Consider the following 24,814-nt stretch of genomic DNA (forward strand, 5'->3'; position numbering starts at 1 on the left):
TTAATTTTTCTACCACAGAAGTGAAATATTAAAATAATTATATAGATACATGCATGTATGTATTTAATAATGTCTGCCATTTATGATGTTCTATGTCTCATAAAGTAAATCCTGTGCATAGTTGTGTTTCATTCTTCTTGTAGTTTTATTTCATTCATTTTTCATTAAATCATCAAGGCATTCATGTTTTCCTAAAAGCTGGTTGCTATAGCACTATTTATATAGTCCTGTAGTGTTATTTTAGCTCACTAAATAACTTCCCCTCAGGCAAGTATGATCAAAGTTCTTTGTGCCTTTAGTTATCATCAGTAACCAGGACAGTTGTTATTTGAGTCTTTGGTAAGCTATGATTTATGATGTTTTGCTGGAAGTCACACAGGATATCTTTGTCTCTTGAGACGTGGGGAACTCCCTCATCACTTAAGACAATTTCTAAGTATCACACTTTATTAGCATCTTCATGTATTCACTCTATATCAGTATCTGGAGTTAAGTATCATGATGAAAGCTCTTTGTGATTTTCTATTTTCCCCTAATTGTTTGTTCTAATAAACTAACTTTTGGTGTATAAAATGAACAAGATTCAGAAGTTAATGAGTCTAAAGAAACATCTGTTAGAAGGACCGTCATTACCATACATTTCCAGGGAAATCAGAACATAAGGCAAGATAGAAACTGATGAAGAGCCTGTTTGGCTTGAGCAAATGAATAATGTGGCCCAGGACAGAGGATGAGCTTTTCAGCTAATATGCATTGCATTGTTTTTGGCAGTTAACCTCAGATGTTAATCCAGCATTAACTGCATTGTTCTGCCTTTTTTTCATGCCAGTGTAACGTGTTCATTTTGGCAGGATCCATTTTTCCCATCATTTTTTCAAGGAACTAAACCCAATACATTTTACCCAGTGGGCTTAAAATATACCTGTCCCTCCTTTAGAATGTAAAATGATTGCCAGTCTAAAATTGAATTCTTAAATCAACTTTATACCATTCTGTAGAATCCAGTGAATGAGGGAAGAAACAGTGGTCTCTTCTGTAGTAAAAAAAAAGAAATCGCAAGGGGTTTTGCATAATGTATCTCTTTATTTCTCTCTTTTTCCCTTTATGAAACTGTGGTTGTTAAAAATATGTCTTGTACAAGTGGTTCTAGACACACAAAACAAGCTTTCACACAACAGACACTCAGATGAAAAAGCAATTGCAACAATACTTTTCAAACGGTGAAATTTAAAGCACATTTATTAACCACGCTGTCCCAGATTTACTGTTCTGCAGCTAGTACTTTTATTCTGACATGCCAAACAATATATAATGAAATAAAATTATGTCTCTAGACAGTTCTGGTATTTATAATGAAGAGACAAGAGTCACTCCTGAAGTTCTCATTGATGCTAGTTCTCCATTATAGCACTGATTGACTTAAACAACTCTTTATTACCCCAGAGACACTGAGCTTCTGAAAATTGGTGAAGTACTTCTTTTTTATCACAGACTAGATGTTTCATGATAAGTTTGATTAAACCAATACAAAGAAGTTTAAAACTTGAGTGCTCAGAGGGGAGGTGGTAGTGTATTTTTAAATCAGTCTGACCCTGGGAGAGGTGAGGAGTAATGGTATCTACAAAATTAGAGCTGAGAAATACAAATATTTTTTTTGCCATAGCTTGGACTAAGGAGACACTTGAAACTTTTTCTTGGAAAGTTCATAGGATGTTTTCGAGAACATTAAAATAAAACCTGTGTATGTGTAAATTGACTTTCCATCTTTTGGCTAGCTGATTTTATAAGGTGGAAAGTTGACTGGTGGTAGAGAAAAACGTGCTGAAGAAGGGGATACTAGAAAAGATTCATCTGTGTATAGCAACATATTGTTACCTTTAATCACACCTGTGTTTTAGAAAGTGACAGAATACTGATCCTTTTCTATATAAACCAAAAGCCTTCAGCGTCTTCTCACATTCCTTGCTGTGTCCCCTAAATCTCATAGGTGTCCTGATGTACTCCAACCTTGAATTCCAACCTCGAACAACTTCCCTATATCTTGCTCCTGAGCCTAAATATTCTTTTACTGCTAAACAAGCCTATGTGAGATATTTCTTTTGTTGTTATTTGATATAATACAATTGTTCCCATTTGTTTTGAAGTTGGTTTAGCATACCCTGACAGGGCTTAGAATTTCTTTATGATCAACCTGATCCATTTTGCTTCATTTTCAGAATTGGATATGTTCCTTAATATTAAAGGCATCAAACTTGCTTTCCAGAGCTGTGCAGAGCAATTAAAATGAGAGTTTTCAGGACAATTATTTCTTGATATTTCTCTTCTCTGCTGAATAATAGACTGAGATGATATCACCCAGTGGTGGCGTTATCACAGCACTCTGCAAGTTCATTTTCACTTACATATAATTATTAAGTCTTAAAGTAATTTTAAAGATGAATCTCAAAGCTATTGCATGCAAATGATGAAAAAATGATTGGTTTATTATTAAAATAATATTTTTTGTATTACATCCAATTCTATCATCCATAGTTTTAAAAGTTGCTATTACTTTTTTAATTTCTGAAGATATGTCTTCCTCTTTTGCTCAAAGGCTTTATTTAATGGGAATAGTGATGACCTAAGCCCTTTACTCATCCTACAATGCATCTTGAGAATACATTTTAATGAGTTTAAAGAAATGTTGCTATTTGTCATGAGGGAGCAGAATCAGACCAGTAACATTTTCATTTAATAGTGGAGTTACTTTTAAAATTCAGATTCAGTTTCAAAAATATTTCATCAACATTTGAAATTTTTACAATCTCACCAGTCACAAGGTTTCTGTAGTTGCAATTCCCCTTCCTGCAGTAGTTATTCACTTGGGAATCTGATTATTGACTTGTAAGAGAGTTCAATTCTAGTATTATATTTAAAATTAAATATTGATGACTACTTGTTTAGCTATATCATCACAATAAATATCTATCATGTTCTACATTTTAATGTAAGATGTCTACCTCATGTTTTCAGTGTTTTCAAGAAATTATATAAATGTAGTGTGTCAGGATATAGAACTTGAGATGATGTATTTTACCTGATTATGTGTATAGTAACTTAATTTATTGTGTTTTGAATTTAGAGATGTCCTTTAAAGGCAGCAAGCAAGAATCTTGGGAGCACAAATGGACATGATTCAGTATTTCTACTCTTAGAAAAGCACAGTAAACACCACCAGATTTCTCTTTTACCAACCTAGAACCTTCAGGGAGACCTTGGGTCCAGAAAATAGCAGTTGAGCAGTAATGGTAATTACTACTTCTGTTTTAGTCTGAAATAAAATTAGTTTTGCAGTTATAGGAAAAAACATTCTTTTAATGGGTGTTAGTAATTTACAGTCTGTCGTCTCCGTGTGCGAGTTTTGTTTGGCTCTATTTTTTTTCCTTCTGCCACTTTTTTCTGATAGCGGGTCAAAATTCTCTTATAAATAGGCATTATTCCATTGAGGAATAATTCCATTAGTAGCAGTTGAGGCATTTACACCTGAAGAGAATTTTATCCTCTTTTCTGTCAGTTTATAGCAATGTTCAGTGTATCTGGTAATAGTGTTTTCCGAACACAGACTGAGAATTTTAATAGGAGCTGCATTATGTAGCTAAATGCTTTTTTTTAAAATGCCTGAACAACTCATTCAGATTATCATCAAAAATTAAAAATTGTAATATAAACTCTCTGGACCATAAACCCCCTCTTTTCTTTGTTTGCACAGCAGCTAATGCAGAGAAGTCCTGGCTCATGGCTTTTAAGCAATATACTGTATATAAAAATAATAATATAATTAAATTCAACTTTAAAGTGAATAGATTATGTGCAGTCAACATCCGTGACGAGGGGCTTTGCCTCTGTTAGCAGACATGTTGGGTGAATTGGTAGTTACTTTCATTTTATTAGAAGAATTGCATTTCTCTTGCCTTCACATGTTGCTTCCCATTCTGCTACTGCTGTTGAGGCAAAGCTAATGAAAAAGAACAAATGATAATATACAGTGGAGATCAACAGAAATTGTAATCATTCGGCTTTGCCAAAATAAAAAGTATTGGACTATTATTGGAGTCTTAGTCTACTCCTTTTTCTGCTGCCTGCCACTGTGTTAGTACTCTAACTTTTCAAAAACAGGAGGCCTTGATGCTGATTTTCATGCTAGTTTCATAAATATTCACTTTTTTTTTATTTGCAAATATGTGAGTGAGGAATGCCTCTGTGAATTGTTAATTGTCCTTTACTGGTTCTGATTTCTTTCGAATTACTGTATTTAACACAAATTACTCTAGAGTCTGCTTAAATAAATACTGATTGTCTCACAAAATGGATGGTACAAGGGCACACCATCCATGTTACTTTTGTTAAAGTTCTTCAAACAACACCATAATGTGAATTTAATTCCACTATTTCTCCCTTTTCAACTTATTCCTCATTAACATGGGGGCATCCACACCTTCTTTGTGCCCGAGTTCATGCACATTCCCAAAGTGAAGGCAGATACAAATTAATCTTTTTCTCAGTCAGGGGTTTAGCCAGTCCCCTGCTTTTGTGTAACACATGCCAAAACAAGGAGGCATGCAATTTGATTGCATCTCTTTTGCCTAGTAATATTTGATGTAGCAGAGTCCCTTGATAAGCACACGTGCACTGAATTTAATTCTGTGTCTGAAAGCACTGTTGGATATTAGCAGATTCTTATTTCTTTGTTGCATATAAAACCAAAGTCATTTTTCCATCCCTGCAAACAGTGAATTCTGACATAAAAGCTTTCATTTGTTGTGTTGTTGTAGCAGCCTTGGTCTTACTAAAAACACGCAGGATGCTGTTAGAAGGTGGGATCATATACTGAGACCTTTCTCCATTAGGAATTTGCTGGTGATAATGTACAGGATGGAAAAACTCAGATTCTGAATCACTGGCTCAGAGATAATCAGCAGGCAGATCAAAAACCTGAAGAATGAACTGGAGAACAGCAGCAGTATTCTGAGCTGTTATCAAAAGCCACAAACCCTGAATAAATGTTTCACAGGATAATGTCAGAGGCAACTATCATGTCACGTTTAAGAACATGTCCCAGTTCGTTTCTGTGTACCATAAGTGCTGGATTTTAAATGCTTGTAGTTTTTTAAAGCATTACACCATAAAAATTGGTGAGTAGATTTTTACTCATCCCATGATATTATGTTTGCCTTTTATTGAACATATGTAGGGAAAATAAGACTAGCTTGTCTTCCTTATTTGCATAGGAATTCTTCTGTGCTTGTGCTAGTTGTAGGCTTGTATCAGTGGCAGTAAATTAATACTTGAAATCCTTGTTCTTTGGCTAAATTGCTTTTTATCCCCTTTTTTGGCTTTACATTTTATGTGCTACTTTAATATAGAGACATCTACCTGTACATATATTTATTGTAGTCTTAATTTATCTCAGCATTATATTAAAATCCACATAGTTTCTGTCCCACAGCTAAGAAGAAACCAGATTAAATTTTCTAAAGCATTATTTTCTTTGGAGAATTACTGCTCTGTGTGTGTATCTGTATGCACTGAGCAATATTTACTGCTGTATATGGATCCTGGGAAAAGCTTGTCATTCCAGAAATCTCTGTATATTTGCAGTGTATTTATTTTCTATTTGAGCACTATCCATGAAGAGGAAAATATTATTATGAATTTATTATGGTTTTTATAATTATTTTCTCACAATATTTGTAGTAGAAAAATGGGAAATTTTAGCTTTTCTCTTTTTGCTAGTCAAACCATTCTTATGAAGGTGACTAAATCTCCTATTTTTTGTTTTGTTCTGAGTAAACTACCAGCATGGTCCAACAGGTCCAAGGGGGATCCAACAAAGGATGCTCTTCTTGTTGTCTCTTTTCCTAAGCTGAGGGAATAGTTGCTGAACCAACCCAAATAGTGTACCACCACCAGGTGCACAGATTGATTTCCTTGTACCATCCTTAATGGCATGAAGTTGTTTCAGAGAATGTTTGGGTTGGATATTAGGAAAACATTCTTCACCCAGAGGGTGGTTGGGCACTGAACAGGCTCCCCAGGGCAGTGGTCACAGCCCCAAACCTGCCAGAGCTCGAAAGTTTGGACAATGCTCTCAGGCACATGGTGTGACTCTTGGGGCTGTCCTGTGCAGGGCCAGGAACTGGACTTGATGATCCTTGTGGGTCTCTTCCAACTCAAAGGATATTCTGTGTTTCTGCCTTGTGAGGGTGCCATCAAGGAGGTGGAGGTGTGAAGGAGAGCAGAAAGTGGTGTTCCTACACCTGTTCTTGTCTGTCAAAAACTGGGAGGTCATAGGACAAAGAAAGCCTGCCCTGAGCAGGGTCTGCTGTTTCTGAAGGGAAGAGCAAAACCATCACAAACCTGCCCTTTCTGAGGGCAAGAAGAGAAAGAGAGGGGGCATCATGGCAGAAAAGCAAGGTACTGTTTTATCTGCATATGACAGAGGACAGGAGGGACAGCTTGAGTTCCTGAGGGGATGCGTGGATCAAGGGTTGGACTTGATGACAGAGGTCCTTTCCAACCCAGTTCATTCAATGATTCTATGATTCTATGGCTGCAGCACTGAACTTGGGCTGCACCAGGCTGGAAATGGCTCCTTCCTAGAATCTGCTCTGTAAGGGTGATTAGTTGAGAGCCATGTTGCTACCTAAGAATTCAGTTACATACAATATTAAATACATTTTAAATTGGGTGTAGGAGAACTGGGCAGCTGAGAAAGAATCTTGTAAAAATTTTCTGTTCATTTCTTATTTGTTATTGCTTTTGTTTTGCTGAGACATTCTTGTGTTATAATCTCTGTCTTGGTGGCTGATTTTTTTTTAGTTTTTCTATAATCTTTCTTCTTCATAGCATTCCACAATGATTGTATTTACAGTAGTGTGTTGTGATAAAAAAATGAACAGTCTTGTACAGATCAGTATGTGCTGGTTTTATTGACAATAACAATGAATGAATAATTCTTCTATTACTCTAGCTCCCTAGATTAAAAATAATTTTAAGTATTTTAAGTATGTGTTTTTCTTTTGTATAGATTGTAAATATTTTTAATATAGCATGAAATACTTCCATACCATATTCAGACATTTTCTAGTTTAATATTAAAATGGAAATAATAATAAGCCTCACAGAACCATACAAGAGAACTGAGTTAAATCTCCAAAGTCAGCATGATCAGACAGAAGGGTGAAATACCAGATCTGGTGTAACCCATTTCATTATGCCTCATTTTCACAGTGCTCACACAACAGTGGATGATCTTAAACATCATAATTGAATAATTATGACTCAGGATGTTTTGCCTTAGGGCATAGTTTCAGCCTTTCCTGATGTGGCAAATAATGTACCATGTCATTCTGCATTAAGAAACACGGCAGCAAGGCTCTGAATTGTGCACTAGTAGTTTTAGGCTAACAGCACACAAGTGTTTGCAGTATCAAACTAAAACACAGCCCTCCAAAACCACCTCTGTGGAAATCCAGATACTGAAGAAGACTTTCACATATCCTAAGTCTGATTGATGTCTGCAAACCCTTGCACCAGAGTCTTGTGGGTTTTTTAGCAGAAATAGCAATATGCCCACAAATACTGCCCAGTTATTGGAAGAACTTGTGACAACTTGGTATGAAGGTTGCTTTCTTAATGTGGCTAAATAATTGGACATTTTATTAGAAATTGTATGAAACTGTTGAAAAAGCATTCTATATTGAGCCACATATATATATATATATATATAGTTCCATCACTGATGGCATTTCTTTTAAACAAGTAAATTTACTTTGACAAATGCAGCTGACACCACAACTGGCCCACATTAAAGTTAAGGATAGAGATTTACTCTTTGAAAAGTAAATGTAATTTATGTCCAGGTGGTGTTAGAAGTCCTTTTTGCATATAGTAAACTGTAGGTCCAGTCTCTGTCTTTCTTTCATGGCACATCACAGCTTGATTCTTCTGCACTGCTGGTGAATTTGCCAGTGGCAGCTGAGGTGACATTAAATGAGTTTGCTTCTGGAGAAGAGGTGCCCCAGGAGAGGAAAATATGAGATCTGTTTTGTACAGCTGAGTCACAGCTACCAGTCTGCAGTTTGTATGTTAAAGGGCCAAAACATTGTCTGGAAATACAAGATTAGCAAAAAAATCCCAGAGTAAATTCAGTAAACTGGGTGTAATCTCTCATCTTGGCTATGTCTTACTCCACACTGGTCAGTTCTGTTTATTTTTTGCATAACAATTCATGTAATTCTTTGATGCAAATTAGGATCAGAAACATTTCTCAATGACTCCAAACTGTGTATAGAATGAGTAAAATCCTTGAAATAATGGCAGTGATCCCTACACTTAATGTTTCTCATTATTTGTTACTAAAGCTAAATAGAATATTTTTATTTTCAAAAATATTACTTTATCTAAATGTCAGAAATGACATATATCAGGGAAAATTTCCAATGAGTGGATGAAAAATTGAATTATTTTGGTTTGGGCCAGGTAAACATTGATCTCTGAAATGTTCAGGAGGCTGCTATACCTTCTGAAACTTGTAATTCCAGGCAGCATGAAGTATTGTTCTCTGGAGCTGTGTCCAGCTCCAGAGCTGGGTTGCATGTTGGTACAGTATCTTGCTTTGGATCAGATGCCACAGTTCTGTACTGTGTACAGCAAATGTGATTGATTCCCTCCATCCAAAAGAGTGCATTTCTCTCTGTCACACTCTGGCTGACTGGAGAGCTTGGCATTACTGCCCGCTGTCATGCACAACATGAGAATGTGTTCTGTGGTTTAGCCTGAGCTTTCCCCCATTTTTGCTCTCCATTGTGTATTTTGACTCTTCTTTTTGCAGAAGAGGAAACTGGCCTACAGGTGTCTTGGGTTGTCTAGCGGACTGTATCCAACATGATTCTTCAGTTGACTTTCTAGCTGTATTACAAAGTCCTGTTCACTCAGCAGTGAAAGCCTAATATGCATTGGAATTAAATAGAATACATGAAATTTTGGACACCTATATCTATGTAAATTATTTGCATTCATTCTGTGTAAGCCACACTTTGACTTACTGAAAAAGAGTCATGTGGTATATTTTAGGCATAACTCAGTGTTTGAAACAACTGTATACTGTGGGAAAGAATAATGCCAATATCCTGCCATCCTTTCCTACTTGTAGTTGCAGTAAGTGCTGCTATAATGTGTGCTGGTGTGGCCACTAAAACAACTGTATTCAATGTATGTTTTACATTAGATTGAATACATTTTTTAAAAATGTTCTAATTATTCCAAATAAAAACTACCTAGATGCACAATATATGTAGTGGATGAAAACACAATGGCAACATTTTTATTCCATGGGATTTAACTGTGTTTTATGTACTTCTAAACATCTGAGAAAAAGAAATGGGATATTTTTGCAGTTTGTGCTGACTGTTTTCCTTTATTCTGCTTTTCCTCATTAACTCTATTTCTGGTGTACTTGATTCTGGTTTAGCATATCTTGGACCATGTCAGTCTGAGTGACACTAACTCTCACTGTCAGTCTGGTTCCCAGTGTATGTTTTGTGTTTTCTGAAAATTGGGCAGAACCTGATTAGGGAAGGACCTGATCTCTCCTGTGTGCATTCAGAATTCAGGGACTTGAAAAAATAATAATAATGGAGATACTCAGCTGCAGTAAGCCCTGACTCATTGAATATAAATGAAGAAAAGAGGAGTAAGCAGCTGAAGTATTTAGTGTACATGAATTTGTGCTCCAGCATCTGTGAATTCCAATGACTTTTTTTCCTCTGGACTAATTCAGATACAAACCATTAATTTCTGAGTTGACTACTAAATCATATAAACTGTACTTTTGTAATCAAAGAAGACAGAATTTTTAAAATAAAACCATATTTTTAAATCCATGCCGGAGCATATGTAAGCTGATTGTCAGAAATATGGGGTGCTCAACAAGGGACCTATTTTATTTTCAGGGCAGGAAGAGATGCTACAGATAATAAGACAATTTAAGGTATATATTTTAGAAATTTTTATATTTCTCAGGAAAAAAAAAACATGAGGACTCTGATACCAACTGATGTAATATAGAAAAACAGATATACTCTGAAATTGTTTTAATCAGTATAGTCACAGTGTGTCTGTATTGGTACAGTCAAATGAAAGATTATGCGATGTGACTGGTTTCACTTGTGAAGAAAATAATTTTATATACCTGAATTTTAATTTATTTATTTTTATTGGATCCTGGTTTATTGCACTTGCATTTAAAAAACCATGTTTAAAAATTGTTGACATCTTTTGCCTTTAAAGAGTCAGAAAATTAGGTCAAAATTTCCCTCCATCGAAGACTGAGAAACTCAGAAATGACTTTTGCCTCTAGGACAGGAATGAAAGCACGTTATTTTAAAGGCCAGTGAAATATAACTGCAAGCAAATCTTTACTGTTGAAATCATAAGATTCATTCATCAGAATTCAAACGGAAGGGAATCAAAATGCTGATAAATTAGAAAGCAAGGCAAATATTCAAATCCTTTTCCTAAATTATTGGTTTTTCTTTTCTAATAAGGCTGTAGTCTTACAATCCATGGTTTGTAGGAGCAAGGGTATCCCTGTATAGAACCAAATTTACTAGTGTTTTTTGCCCACCTTTCATGTTGGAACATGGACAAAGCAGTAAATGTCAAACAGCCATTTTGGAGTATTTATATAGAGTGGACTTTTGTATTTGAATCATGGATATTTCTAATTATAACTTCATGCTAAATATATATAGTCAGAAAACAAATATTAAAACTTTTCCTACTTTACCTGAGCATTCATAAAATGTTAAAGAAATACCCTGTGGGAATAATATGATTCTTTGCATTTTGAGCCATGTAGCAGTTTGAAAAATTATTGTTATCAATTGCCAAAAATAACCGAATTATTGGTAGGGACCTCTTTAGAGCTTCTTACCAGGTAAAAGCAGCTCCTATGAAATGACCCTCAAAAATGGCCATATGGGACATAAAGAACATAATATGATTAGAGTAACCTGTGTAGGTTCTTGAAATAATCTATTTTGTGTGACTGTTCAGTCTCCCTTTGCCTGTCAGGAAGGTGTCTTTCTTTGCTGTTAGATTTTCATGTTGCCTTCTCCTAACACAAACGTTAAGGTTGCATATAAGAAAAATCACAGCTAATGCTCATCTTTCAGACCCATAGCCCAGCAATGCCAAGCTGCCTGTCTCTGATAGCAAACTGGGTCGTCCACATTAGCGTGCACTTTGGGCACAAGGAATAGTTATATTGAGCAACCAAAGCAGGACTTCCTACTGGATGAGAAGTTGCAAACCCCTCTTAACGTGATGAGGAAAAATATCTTGCTCTTCTGATGGCATTAGCCGAGTCCATTGGGACCTATTAGCAATGTACTCCATTCCCAGTTTGTCTTAAGCACTGTCAAAAGCGTTGGACACTGATGGAGAAAGTTCTCCACCAGTGCAGGGAAACTGCAATGGAGATATTATCCAGAAGTTTTTCCTGTAGTACCTTTAATGACTTCTATAGTCCATCTCTATTTAGGTGTGGCAGAAAAGGATCAGAGAATCCTTTCAGGTCATCACACCCCACCACTGCTCTTGTACTTCACACCTTGTGGTTATTCAGCTCACCTTTACAAATAGGAGTCTGACCTTTGCTTCACACAAAGGAACTGCCTCCTCTGCAGTGTGTGGGGCTTACCAGCTGTCATTGAACCTGTTCTAGAGCTAATGCTGAGAGTGATTCTTATCCAGATGAAAATATGGGAAGTTTGCTGGTCCCCAGTTAGATGGGAAAGAGGATGTAAATGTATCCCTGCAGAGGTGAATATCATCTTTAATTCATATGTGTTTTTAAAATGCATCTATTTAAATGACAAAGTTCGTGTAATCAAGAAATATCTTTTTCCATGTTAATAATCAAGCAACCACCACAGCCCCAAGTAAGAAAATCAAAACTTATATTGAAGGGTTTGAGCATTACATTTTAGAATATTTCCCTCAACTCCAAATAAGTAGGGAAAATTAATTAGCCAGATCATAGTTGTCATGCTCTTTTTAAGAAGCCCCGAGGGCAAGTCCTTGCTTTGCATGCACTGTGATAAATATAGGTCTGTTGAAGAAAATCATTGAGATGTGTGGCACCTTTGACTCATAGATAATATCTTTGTTTTCTTTTGTCTCCCAATTAAGGATGTTATTGCATTTTTTCTTGGTAAATAAATTTCAGTTAATGAAATTCCAGCTGTCTCACACATTATAGTGGCATAGATTTGAAAGCATTTAGGAGATGCCCATACAAAAAACCATTAACACATGGCAGGTTCCCTGACATTTTAAACCAATATGTCTCCAGCTGGAACAAATAACAGAAAACAAGTCCACATTCTTGAAAAAATTAGGGCTCTCTCTAATGCAGGTAAAAGATTCCTATGCAGAAAGGGGCATATTTTGTCAAAGAATATTAAAATGTCTAATGTTTTCAGTTTTGCAAGAGGAAAGTCATGAGTACTTTGTGTTGTATTCAATTGCTCTTTATGCAAACTGTATAAGACTGCATATAAAAAGGAGCCAATTAAGATTCCAGGTAAAAGATAATACTGTCTCTAAGTTTTTGCTCGAACTAATCGCTCCTAATATCACGTGAGGGCCTCTAAAAACTCGCAGTCAGGAATTCTGATAATTTACTTGTCCCTAAGCATTTTAATCTGATACAATTATTTTAAGAAAAAACCTTTAAGACTACCATAAAAATCCTATTAGTAGTTCACTACTTTAAATCCTACCAGTAAAGTCAAACTTGTGGAGAAAGTAAAGGAATGGGAAAGATGACCTTGACTTGCCTAAAACTTGCAGTATTTGATTTGGAAACGGGCCATATTAGATGAAAGCGGGTAAAAATGATATGCATGTAATGCAAGTAGGAACAGAAACTTTGATGGAAGAGTATGGAAATATACTTTTGGAAGTCCCTTCTCATTCTGGTGAAGTAATCATTGCAATATGTGTATTTTAAAATTACTATTTTCACTTGCCTGTATTAAAAAAAAATCAAAGGGTTTTATGAGAAGAGGGAAACCGGATGCTCTGTGGAAAACTTTTTATTCTTTTTGTTTCTTTCTTAGTATTTACTGTGGATAGAAACAGTAAAGCTGACTTTTCATCCTTGTGCAAATTCCCCACTATGCAGAAGGCCCAGTTTCCATTTCAATCCATCTAAGCCTCTAAACTGCAATTTAAATGATACACAGTGTGATCACATCCATAGCAAAGGGATGAATTCTTAATATAAAATGTTTTGTAAAGTTATATCTGTGTAAGATTTTTCAATGCTTTCGTGTGTTTCACTGTGATTTAAGTTATTGCACTGTCAATGTCTTCAAATAACCATAGCAAATTCAAATTTAAATTCTGTCAGTTGGAAGGAAAATTCCAAAAATTTACTGATAGTAATTTTACTTTAAGATAGCTAACCTATGTCCTAACCACATACAGTTACAATAGCATTCTACTAGTGTACTCATCTATTTTAAGGATTTAACTGCAAGGGTAAATCACTGTGTAAGGCAGATATATAGAGAACAGTGTAGAAAGGCAGTAACTGCAGAACTGCTAAAAATATGTTTAGCACATTGCTTCCTTAAATGAAGGTGAGGGTTGTTGGATCAAAGCAAATGAAAGAAACTACAAGTGGCTGGAGTATTTGACCCAGCCAAAGTGGCTGTCCAGAAAAGCCTTCCATTCCTGCCACACAAAAGTCCTGTGCTTCCCTCTGACTGTGTCATTGCCACAATCCTGTACTTGGCTGTCCTTTCTGTTGTAAATTAGAATAGATGAAAGCTGTCGAGCCAAGCCAGTGATGGAGGCTAATTTGATGTGATATAATTGATGAACTCTAAATCGTCCCACTTCTCCCTCTTGAAACAGTCTGACTGGAGCTCAAAATGCCAGAGTACTTTGATTTACACTCTGTCACTTTTCTGTCGAAAGTCTCAGTGTGGCAGCAGTGAGGGATTAACTTCTTCACAGTATTTCTTTCTAATCTGTGGAGTATTCACACACACAGATTGGTGCAACCCCTTGTAGGAACACTACTGGGAAAGTCAGGTTTCCTTGTTTGCAGTAGGTTTGTGCACAAAATTATTATGAAGATGAATAGAATAGCAACCTGACTGCTGCTACTACAGATATTGCCAAGGTAGTCTCCTGGAATTAGTGTTGTGCTTCTTACTTCAGAACTGAATTTTAAACTGTAGGATTAGGGTATTTAATGCTTGAAAACCCTCTATTTCTGAAATTCTGATGTAGCTTAAATATTTTAGGAGATTAGAATGGTTCTAGTCCCCTCAGTATCTGTAGCTTACTAGGTAGGAATTCAACTCTTAAAATAATTCTCCATTAAAATGTTACAAGCTTCAGACTTTCTTATATCAGCAGTTCCTTGGTTTTCATACTTTCCTGTTCAAGAAATTTTAACTCAGAGCTAACTGTTTTGGTTCCTTGGTTCCTTTCAAAGGTAAGGGATGGACAATGGCCTTGCTTTCTCAGTTCTATAGCAGGAGTGGAAAGCTTTACCATCAACTTATTGTTCAAGAATTCTTGAGCAACCACCACTAAAAGTGTAACATCTCACATCTGCTAAGTCTGTTGTTTCAAACTTAGACACAACATGAACAAAGGAGAGCTGCTTTAGTGCACATTATTACTCTGATCAGACAGCAGAACTGCATCTGTTTCAGAGCCATTCACTCCCCTGCACAAAATGAGCTGTGACCACATGCCATTCTCACTAGCAGTGTGTGCCAAATTCTTGCTGACCTGAATGGGCTACGTATGGTGAGCAAATCTGTGAAGTTTGGAATATTTTTTGGACAAGATTTCAGTATCCTAGTTTTATGTTGCTTAACTAAACCCCTTCTTGCTGAAAATGCCGGGATTAGTTACAAAGATTTTCTGTACATTCTGAACGACCAGAGGTTTTTTTTTTCACATTTTCTGATCCTGGCTATGTCTTAAAACTATGTCTTTACTAATGATTCATAATTGCATGGTTGATGTGAAAATTACTGGGTATTAACTCTGCTCCTGGATGTGGCAGTTGAGCTAAAAAAGCTATCAGTGGCAGGATGAGTCTCATTTTTTAATGAAAAGGGTGTTGATAACCTAGTAACACAGAGTCAAATTTTGTAAGGATTGTGAGGAAGACCTTTACTCATCCAACATGGTACTGTGGCATGCCCATTCAGCTTGTAATAGCAAGGCTATTCAGCTCCTTACAGTGAGGATTCATGGGGATTAGGACATTTCCATCCTGAGACAGGCAGGAATACTGGTAAGTGCACCTCTTTTTGGTCCCCTTTGGAAGACAGTGAAAAGGAAGATTATTTTGCTTAATACTCTAAGAATTAAAGCTTGAAAGCATTTAAAGACATCAGTCAGTCATGGTACATCACCAGTTTACCTTCCTTAATGGTAACATCGTTTGTGTTTTAAGTAGCTTCTGAAGGACCACTTTAGAATAGTTGTATAATTGGCAGTGATGCTGCACTTAAAACGTTTCATTTACATTATCACTTCATCAGTGTACCAGTAATAGATAGTTTTAAAGAACTAGAGGTAATAAAAAAAAGCAAACTCCACCTCTGTTGAAGTACAGCCCAGATTTTCTGCTAATTATTATTTATCTTCTTTCGTAATTTTCGTACATGTAAAAATTTAATTTTAAAAAATAGAGAATAAATAAATATAAGCCTTGGATTCCAAGTCATCTGAAAAAAGATGTAAAGACTTTGATTGCCTGAAGTCACTATGTGGTCTAGGGTCTAGGTATATTTCAGAAACTTCAGCTTTTTGTAAATTGGCATTGCTTCAATTCAGTCATTATAATTCGTACTGCAAATTTCCACATCAGTTCACATAAAAGACAAATCCGGTGCCTACCCTTTTTGTTGTCTTGTAGGTTAAAAAATGCATTGACATTATTTGCAAACTAAAATGTACTCATCCTGAACTTGAACTTCTCTTTAAAGTAATAGTACATACACCCATTCTTTCTGACTATCTCTGTGCTAGGAAAGAGTCTGTTTTAGAAAGTGCTTTAGTTAAAGCCTCTTTAGAAGTTTGTAACCACCTACAATGAAAAACTGATACAATATCAAGCAGTAAAGTAGAAAGATGGGTAGGAGAGTACTTGCTAAGTATTTTCAAATTGCAAAACCTGATTAAATATATTTTAGAATGTTTGGAGAATTGTCGAGGCACAATGTGATCCCAGAGCTGACAGTTCTGAGACTTCAGGTAGGACAAATGAGGTTCAAGCCAGGGAGGATTTTAATTCCTATCCTAGAAAAGAAGAGATAAAAGGAAGGGCTGGGCGATTAGAAATCAGCCAATTTATCCTTAATTCTTAGCGAAGTACTGGGATAAACAATTTTTACATGCTGTATAGGAATGTAGAAAAAAGTGAAGATATGAGAGACATTTAATGTTGGGGTTTTTTTCTAGCACAAATTGTGTCAAGCCAAACTAATTTATTGATACAACAGACTAGCAGACCCTTTAGATAAATAGGAAGTGAATGTAAAAGTGTATTCTTGGAGTGTTTAGTTATAAGTTGCTGATTGTGAAAAGGGAAAGGTGCATTAAGTGGGCTTCTGCTGGGATCTGATTCTGATGTTGATTTAAGAGATAGAGGGAAGCACTGAAAATGGGCGCAGGAGTATTGAGGAAACATTTATATACCCACATTTGTTTACAGTTGAGAAGGTTAAAGGAAAACTTCAGATTTATAAAGAGCTCCTGTAAAGGACAAGAGAGTTTTGGTGGAGATTTCTTCTCACTTGTAGACAGAGAATGGTCTCCACTGCAGACAGTACAGGAAGCAATTGGCTTAAACATCAGCATGGAAATTTAATTTAGATTTTTAAAAGATCTTTCCATCATGGTGATCACCAGGTGCTCTGGACTTCTGCAGTGACTGTGGAACCTCCACCACTGCAGCCTTTTTAAGAAACATACATCTACTGGAAGAATCATAATCACACTGCAACCTGCCTTTGTGTAGGAACAGCAAACAGAGGTAGACAAGGTGATCTCATGGGGTACCACTTATATCTAGTTTCTTTTATTAGACCATATTTGCTATCTTTAAAGCAATTTGAATCACTTTAGGAAGAGCTGGGAATTATCATCTTGACACCTGTTGTCTAAGATCTAAGTAACTAAAGCTGGTTTTAAACAGTTGTGGTAATAATGGGTAATATTCATGGTGCCTCATATCAAAAGCAGCAGCTTAATAATGTTGATAGGATGGACTGAGATTTTGTCAATATAAGGAACTTTCATGCTGTGTCTATTCTATTTCCCTTTTAAAGGTGGCACTTATGGTTTTAAGACTACACTGTCAGTGTTCATAATTCTTTAGAAGACATTTTGAAAGGATTATTTATGTGGCACCATTGTAAATGACTGAGTTCCAAGGAGTAGTTTGCATAATATGGTATTTGAATCACTCTTTCATATTCTAAAATAATTAATTTTTAAGACATATTATATTATATTCACTTATAAATAACTGTCCTTGGGCAAATATGATAGAATGTCTTGTGTGGAAAGATTTCAACATCTATAATTAGTGGATCTGGCTCTCTTTTTCTGTGTACACAGAATGACTTTGCAGAACAAGCATTTTTAGAAATTTTCTGTCAACTGAAAATGTGTCTGCTAGCTTACAGCAAAACATTCAACAATTGGCTGAAAGGATAACCCACTTGATTAGGAATAAGAGTACAATTCTTGGGTTAGCAAGGCCTACAGAGAGACTTAAGTACCTCTTTACAGAACTGTGTAGATGTGCAACATGGATTCACAGTGATCTAAGTGAAAGAGATAATAGGATTTGGTCTTATATAGCGCTTCTTAAATTTTAAAGCAGTGAATTGAATTTTGAGCTTATTATTGATTCTTAGCACCCAAAAAATCCTCCTATGCTAAATTAATCTTTAGGGAAAAATATGAAGGATCAATCACAACTTTAGTGTAACATGATCCCCCGTAAATTACTGGTAAATAAGCATCACCCCCAGGGTGCCATTTCCCTTGTAATAATAGCAGCTTGTCATAAGCAGCTTTTCATACTTGGAGTATTAGAGATGGGAATTCTATTCCAGAATCAAAAAGTTCCAAAACCTGAAGTTACCGTAGATTCATATTTTGTTCTTTTCTTGCTAATGTGCAATACATTAAATATCTGTTCCGTGGATCTAGCAGCGAAATGACCTTTTCAGGGCTCACCTTTTTTTCTCATTTTTGATTTGTTCAAGGGAAATTGCAGACGACTGGTATTTGGTTTCCAAAAAGGATACATAAAAACTTGACCTTTTGGAACTGTTATTTTTGGGGGGATGTGTACACTATATTTTAAGTATGTCTTAGCTGTTGTTTGCTGGGCTATGTCTAGTTTAAATAACCTTTCATTTTATTCAGTATAAAGCTAGGACAAGAAGTATAACTCCTCTCATTTTTTCCCATGACAGACCTTTGCACATGCCTGAGCGCACTTTTTCTTCAGGCAATTTTCAAAGAAAGTGACATGGAATAGGCCCTGATATCTTAGGAAGTTTCCACAGATTGTTTTGCAGTGCAAATAGCACGTTATACTATGTCCATCATTGTAATATCTCATTGCCTACCTGAATGCACACTTGTGTCGGGGCACTTTCCACTTAACAGAGTGGGAAATGAGGCAGAGGGAAATGATTATTTAGGAAGTTCATGACGGAGAGGATGAATGAATCCAGATTGTCAGACTACTCTCATAACTATGGCTATTCCTGCTGCTTGGTTTCCTATGCCAACTTTTATTCATCTCTTAAAACCACTGTATCTCCTGCAATCATGGAATGGTGAGCTTATATCACCTAAAATCCATCAAAATAGTTTAATGACTATGATATACCTTTCCAGTGAAAGCAGCTGATTTGGGAATTAACCAAGTCAAATAGGTTATTCAACATGTAAATGAGAAATTGCTCTCCTTTCCAGCTATGTAAATAGACAATTTAATCTGAAGATATTTGTAACACCAAGAGTTACAGTAAGAAAAGTTACAGAGAAGGCAAGCTTTGTCTTCTGCAAATTAAAGTGAATAATCAGAGCTTCATAGAAATATCACTATGTATAATTGAGTTTGAAAATGAGAATTGAATATTTTTGAAGGGAATTAAATTGTGTTTCTAATTAAAATGCCTGTGATCCACTCAGATCTGTGTAGTCATATAAGCCCATATAAGTTACTTCTGTTGATTTGATATGGCAGTAAGAACCCTCAAGAATATGCAATGAGTGGCTAAATTGCATTTCCTACGGAGGCTCTGGTTTTGCAGGGCTGCCCACTTACATACATTTTTGATTTTTTTAAGTTTTGGAGCTTGTCAAATACAGTGTGATCAGAAATTAGTCAACGCCATGAGGTTTTGGCATTTTTTCTCATTGCAATACTTTTCCTCTAAAACTCAGATTTAGTGCATGGTGTTGTTAATGCTTCTCTTGTAGCCTTTTGATGTTACTCACATCAGCAGGTGACAGCACAGAAACAGGAAAGGAGGAGACCAACTTGCAACTGCAGAAAATTCAGAACTCAGGGATGATTAAGCAGAATAGGAATTTCAAATGAGACATTTGGAAAATCTTTGTCACAAGGAGGGTCATGCAACACTGGACTAGACGGCAGTTTCCAGAGAGATGCAGAATTGCTATCCTTCGTGGTTTTGAATACTCACCTTGACAAATGCATGGATGTGTCCTGGTACATTATTAATAGTGATCTGATCTAGGGAAAAACCAAACATATCTAAGATGCGAAGGAAGAAAAGCTAGGAAACCTAGGCAGTTGTTGCTCTTATTAAAATAACAGGCACCTCTCGACTGCCATATCATTTCTTATTTCTGGGATAATGTATTGAGACTGCCTGGCTCTGAAAAGCCAAAAGGAAAACTCTTCTTTTTGGCAGTCAGAAGTCTCCTGAACATTTTTACTGGTGTTTACCACTTCTTATCCCCACCCTAGTTGTTGAGCTCCCTATGAACTTGGACATACACTCTTGTCTGTGCATCCTTCATGGCACACTTCAGCATGTACCTTGCTTGCCAGTGGGCTAAAGTAGCCCATTAGAGGTGCCAAACAGCAACAGAAAGATCTTTGAAAGGATTTTTCTGTTCGTCCTATTATGGCACTAAAATGGCCTCATCCTTTTCAGCTATCCCAATCTATCAGTCTCTCAAGAATGTCTCTTACTGTATAACAAAGAGAAAATATACCTGTCTAGTTCCTAATGTCTCTTGCACTTTATTAGATTTTTCCAATTAGGGCTTTTCCAGGGCAGTTCCACTGGAAGGTGAAGAGAATAGCATAGAAAAAGCAGTGCTAGTCAGAAGAACAGTATTGAATTCAATTTGAGAGACCAAGTCTTAAAAAAAAAAAAAAAAAAAAAAAAAAAAAAAAGAAAGAAAGAAAAGAAAAGGGAAGAGAAGGAAAGAAAAGGGAAGAGAAGAAAAGGGAAGAGAAGGAAAGGAAAGGGAAGGAGAAGGGGAAGGAGAAGGGAAGAGGAAGAAAAATTCCCAAATACAAAACATTTGAAACACATCAGCCCAAGATTTCTGGAATATTGTATTCTGTTACTGTTAAATAACTGTAATATATATTTTACATTGAGTGTTTTATTGTATATTAATACAATGCAGGCATTAAAATATTTTGAAAGCAAGTCTGAATGTTATCAACCAAAAGAAACAAAATCAAAACATTTCTACTTAAATAAGAACATTTCCTTATAGAAACTTATACAAAATACTATGGAACATTTTCATTTACTCCAAATTGCATTGAGGAGTATTATCCCTCATGAGAATATTTTTGATCAATAGTAAAATTGAATTGCATACCTAGGCAAAAACTTTCTTGTGATCTACTTCTAGGTGGGAAAGCAGGTCCTATTTCAAAGGTACTTATTTGACTAGCTCACCAAAACTCAAAATTACCATAATCTAAGATGTCTACATGTGCATAGAGAAACAGGTGAAATATATATTTCCATGATATGGAACTAGTTATGCCAAAATTGTTGGGTTTTAAGAATTTTTCAAATTATATGGGTGTTGAGTGAGAAATTGACCTAATTTATAGTATCCTAACATCTTACTGTTCTTCACTGATGACAGCTAGAATTCTACACTTTGAAAGAAAAACTCTTTAATAGGATAGAAATTAATACCTTGAAATTGCTGCAAAATAATAGAGATGCTTAAAAAATTAATCTTGTCAATAATCTTCTACTTAATGAGATTTAAAATTATGGTAGAACTTGAAATCAGTTGTCTGCTCAGTCAAATAAATGCTTATTTAATTTCTCGGTCCTGGCGCTGTGAAACTCCCTGCACTGAAAAAATAATGTTTATAGTTTTCCATACCTTTAAGTGAATATTTAGACGCATGCCTGCATTCTGAATGTTACAAATTAAATTTGGGACAAAATATTCAAATATTATATATTAATAATATCTATCTATATTATGTCTCCAAGCAAATATCCCTAATTCCTGAAAAAGTATGTATTTATTTTTTGTTTGTATGATTTTTAAATGCAGTCATTTTTTTGGACATGAGTGTAGAAGTAACAGCATTATAGTTCCACTTTCCATTTTGGGGTTTTTTTTTATCTCTTTGACTGCTGAAAAGGCAAGGAGGAGCTTTTTCACTCTTTTCATAGTACCCATGTTCAGAGAATTTTCATGTTTCTTGGCCTATGGGTGAATTATAGGAATTCCCCATGACCATATGGGTTACATGAAAACAGCACATAAGTGGAGCACATGATGTCACACCTGAATGACACCCACCATGCAATAATCTGTCTCAGAACGTGTTCTGTAACTGGAATTTGTCTTTTCCCAGTCTTGATATACAGACAGTTGCAGATGGTGGGAGGTAGTGACCTTTTCCAGACACAAAACTGATTTTAAGCATCATAATAGCTTCCTGTATTTCTCTTCATTGCGTCTCAATTTTCCTGTTCTGCACCTTACAGGGAGTTTTAAAATGCTGAACAGAAAGCAGCTTTATTTTGAACAGAGCACTTATCTTTGATGTGAAAGTGCTCAGCTGCCAAACTCAGCAGCGCTTTATGGGCAGCTGAACATTTTAAAGTTTTCATTCTTGTTTACTGAGCTAATTAAGAATCTTTGTGGTACTCTTCTCAAATGACAAAGCATCAAAATTACAGTGACTGTCTTGTGAATGAAAAGGTTTTACTGGATGCCTGACCAGGAGCAGAGTTGAAGAAACCTACTAGCCTTAAAAAACAGCAAACATATCAAATGTACGTATCTTTATGATTCACATTAAGTAAACCTTTTAAATAATGGTTTGCACATTTGGGTCGTAGGTTATTCTGTTCATTTAAGTACTTTCCTCAAGCAATTCTATTTGTTTAAAACAGTGTTTGGTTTCCCATTAAAGAGTAAGCACTTGCCAATAGCTCTGCAGACTTACAATACTCTAATGAGTTCCATGTGGCACGACTGCTCTAATAACACTGTTTTCTTTAATTTTTGTTATTTTAGGAAGAAAAGGAGCTAGATATAGTAATTTTAGCATGTAGTGACTCAGTATTTTTTGGGCTGTAAAATCTATTAGTATATTGTATTGATAAAAATCAGTGCTGATGTAAATCCTAGACAGAGACCACCGTTTTCATTTTAAAGTGAAGGGATAGAAACATAATTCTTAACCATCTAGGTATTCATTCTGGGCTTTTATTTATTCCCAATATAAAACATGCAGTTTCACCCACAGACATATTGATTATCCTCTTGGTATGATATACTGGGGGCCCATTTGTGCAGGTGCTTGCTGACAAACACACTGCCTGGTTATAAAAACCAGGCCTTAGGAAGGTACTGGGTATGCACTGAGAGACCACTGTACTGGTTTGATTTTAACGTTATGAGTGCGTCTTTAGATTACTATAGACAATCTTAAAAAGCAAGTCAGGGCAAAATGCATGAGAAGTATTACAAAACCAGTTTGTTGCTTTGTAACAGGCCCTAAATCAAGGGTGTTTATTAGTAAGCTGCCAGTAAATATTTGCTTGCATATCTTTTATTCTTTCAAAGGCTTTTATGAACAGTATGTCACAGTGATAGTGTCATTTACATTCAAATACCACTTTCTAATATTTTAAGCTTCCCAGAGATATAAAAGGGAGAAAAACACTAAGAAAATGAAACTTAGATCTTTCCTAATAAAACATTTTTGCAATCATTTTGTCTTTTTAAGATGCTGTGACATCCTGTTCAGCTGAAGGAACACACGACTTGAATTGCACGACTCATTCATCTTAAATATTTAATAATGCTTTTATTAGTTGCACTGAAACAGTGAAGTAAGATCTGTAATATCTAGTGCTGGTCATCATTTTTATACATCGTGCTTTAATAAGCATTATAATTACAGATTGAGGAAGAAATATGAGTTAACTTTGTGGTTTTGCTAGGGAATTCTGTGCGCACTGGTATGATTGGAAGGGATTATACAAGCTCTCTGAGCATAGCTGAGCTTATTCTTAATACACCAATGCAGCCTTCCCAATCCTGACATGTTATTCCTTATATAAAAGTAGCTGCAGAAAAGATACTGTGTAAAATTGAGCCCTGACACTATTAACTCCATCTGGCTTAGTTGTGAAATATGAAAATTTGAAGGCCAAGTGGACTTGTTCTTGGCAGGTGTTCTAATGCTTGCATTATCATTGGAATTAGATTTCAACTATTTTTACCAACCATTTCCCATATTTGCTTGCCACTTGCACGAATAGCAAAGTTGTTTAGAGAGAACAGTCAGTTAGGGAAGCTTTCATTTGGAGATTTTGTCAGAGTTCAAGCTGAAATACCATTTGTAGCCATCATAGCCTTCTGTGCTCCGTTCTCAAGTAAATATAGATGATGATGATGATTTAGTATAACTTCCTCACTTTGATGTTACAAATATGACTATTTGCATGCTATTTCCATTCTTATGTTTTAATGGGAAATATAGTAGGGCAGACTAATATCTGGTGCGTTTTTTAATGTTTTGTTAAAACATCATTTTTTCCTCATCAGCAACTTATGCGGGAGCGACAGCAGATGGCCAGCCGCCCCTTTGCTTCTGTCGATGTAGCACTGGAAGTAGGAGCTGAGCAAACAGACTTTCTACGAGGGCCATTAGAGGTAGGAACAGTGGTGCTGACAAGGGACCATTGTGATTTGCATATTTATATTGCCAGTCTCATCTGCATCTGCTTCTGAAACCAAGCAGCATCTGATTACCTGGAGCTGACAAGTCTCAGCTACGTATGTTATGTCATTTTCAAGGCACAGAGTTTTAATAGCATGACATGAGCTGTAACAAAAGCCACTGGAGAATCTATTAGCCTGGTCTGGAGTGACAGTCAGCTCACCTGGCAGTCCTTTCCTGATGGATGTGAGCTGAAGGAATGCAAGATGCAGGCATTAAGGAGGGAAAAAATGTCGCGCTCAGCCCTTCAAGCGCACAGTGCCACCTAGTTAGCATCTATCTTAATTAACAGACATTACAGCAAACAAACAAATAAATAAATAAAGCAGCTGTGAGTTGAATTTCAATGTTGTGTTTTATATGCACAGGTTTAAAGCATACAGAATATACCACATAGTTTTGTTTGTAGGTAATGGCTACATTACTGCAATCTTTTATTGC

The 24,814-nt window shown here is 35.9% G+C and overlaps 1 protein-coding gene across 5 annotated transcripts in view; it reads left to right on the forward strand.

Annotated features, from left to right (window-relative positions):
• The window catches only part of ATRNL1 (attractin like 1), a 464,278-nt gene that overhangs the window by 319,849 nt on the left and 119,615 nt on the right, over window positions 1–24,814 (forward strand). For 3 of the 5 annotated variants that reach the window (XM_029958557.1, XM_029958556.1, XM_029958554.1), the window contains exon 27: window positions 24,199–24,306. The exons of the other annotated variants lie outside the window; for them this stretch is intronic. In XM_029958557.1, the coding sequence (XP_029814417.1) occupies window positions 24,199–24,306 (108 nt within the window). The remainder of the gene's footprint in view (window positions 1–24,198; window positions 24,307–24,814) is intronic. 5 annotated transcript variants of the gene reach the window in all.

Source organism: Manacus vitellinus, unplaced genomic scaffold (genome assembly GCF_001715985.3).
Source record: "Manacus vitellinus isolate BGI_N305 unplaced genomic scaffold, ASM171598v3 scaffold_15_pilon, whole genome shotgun sequence".
NCBI lineage: Eukaryota > Metazoa > Chordata > Aves > Passeriformes > Pipridae > Manacus > Manacus vitellinus.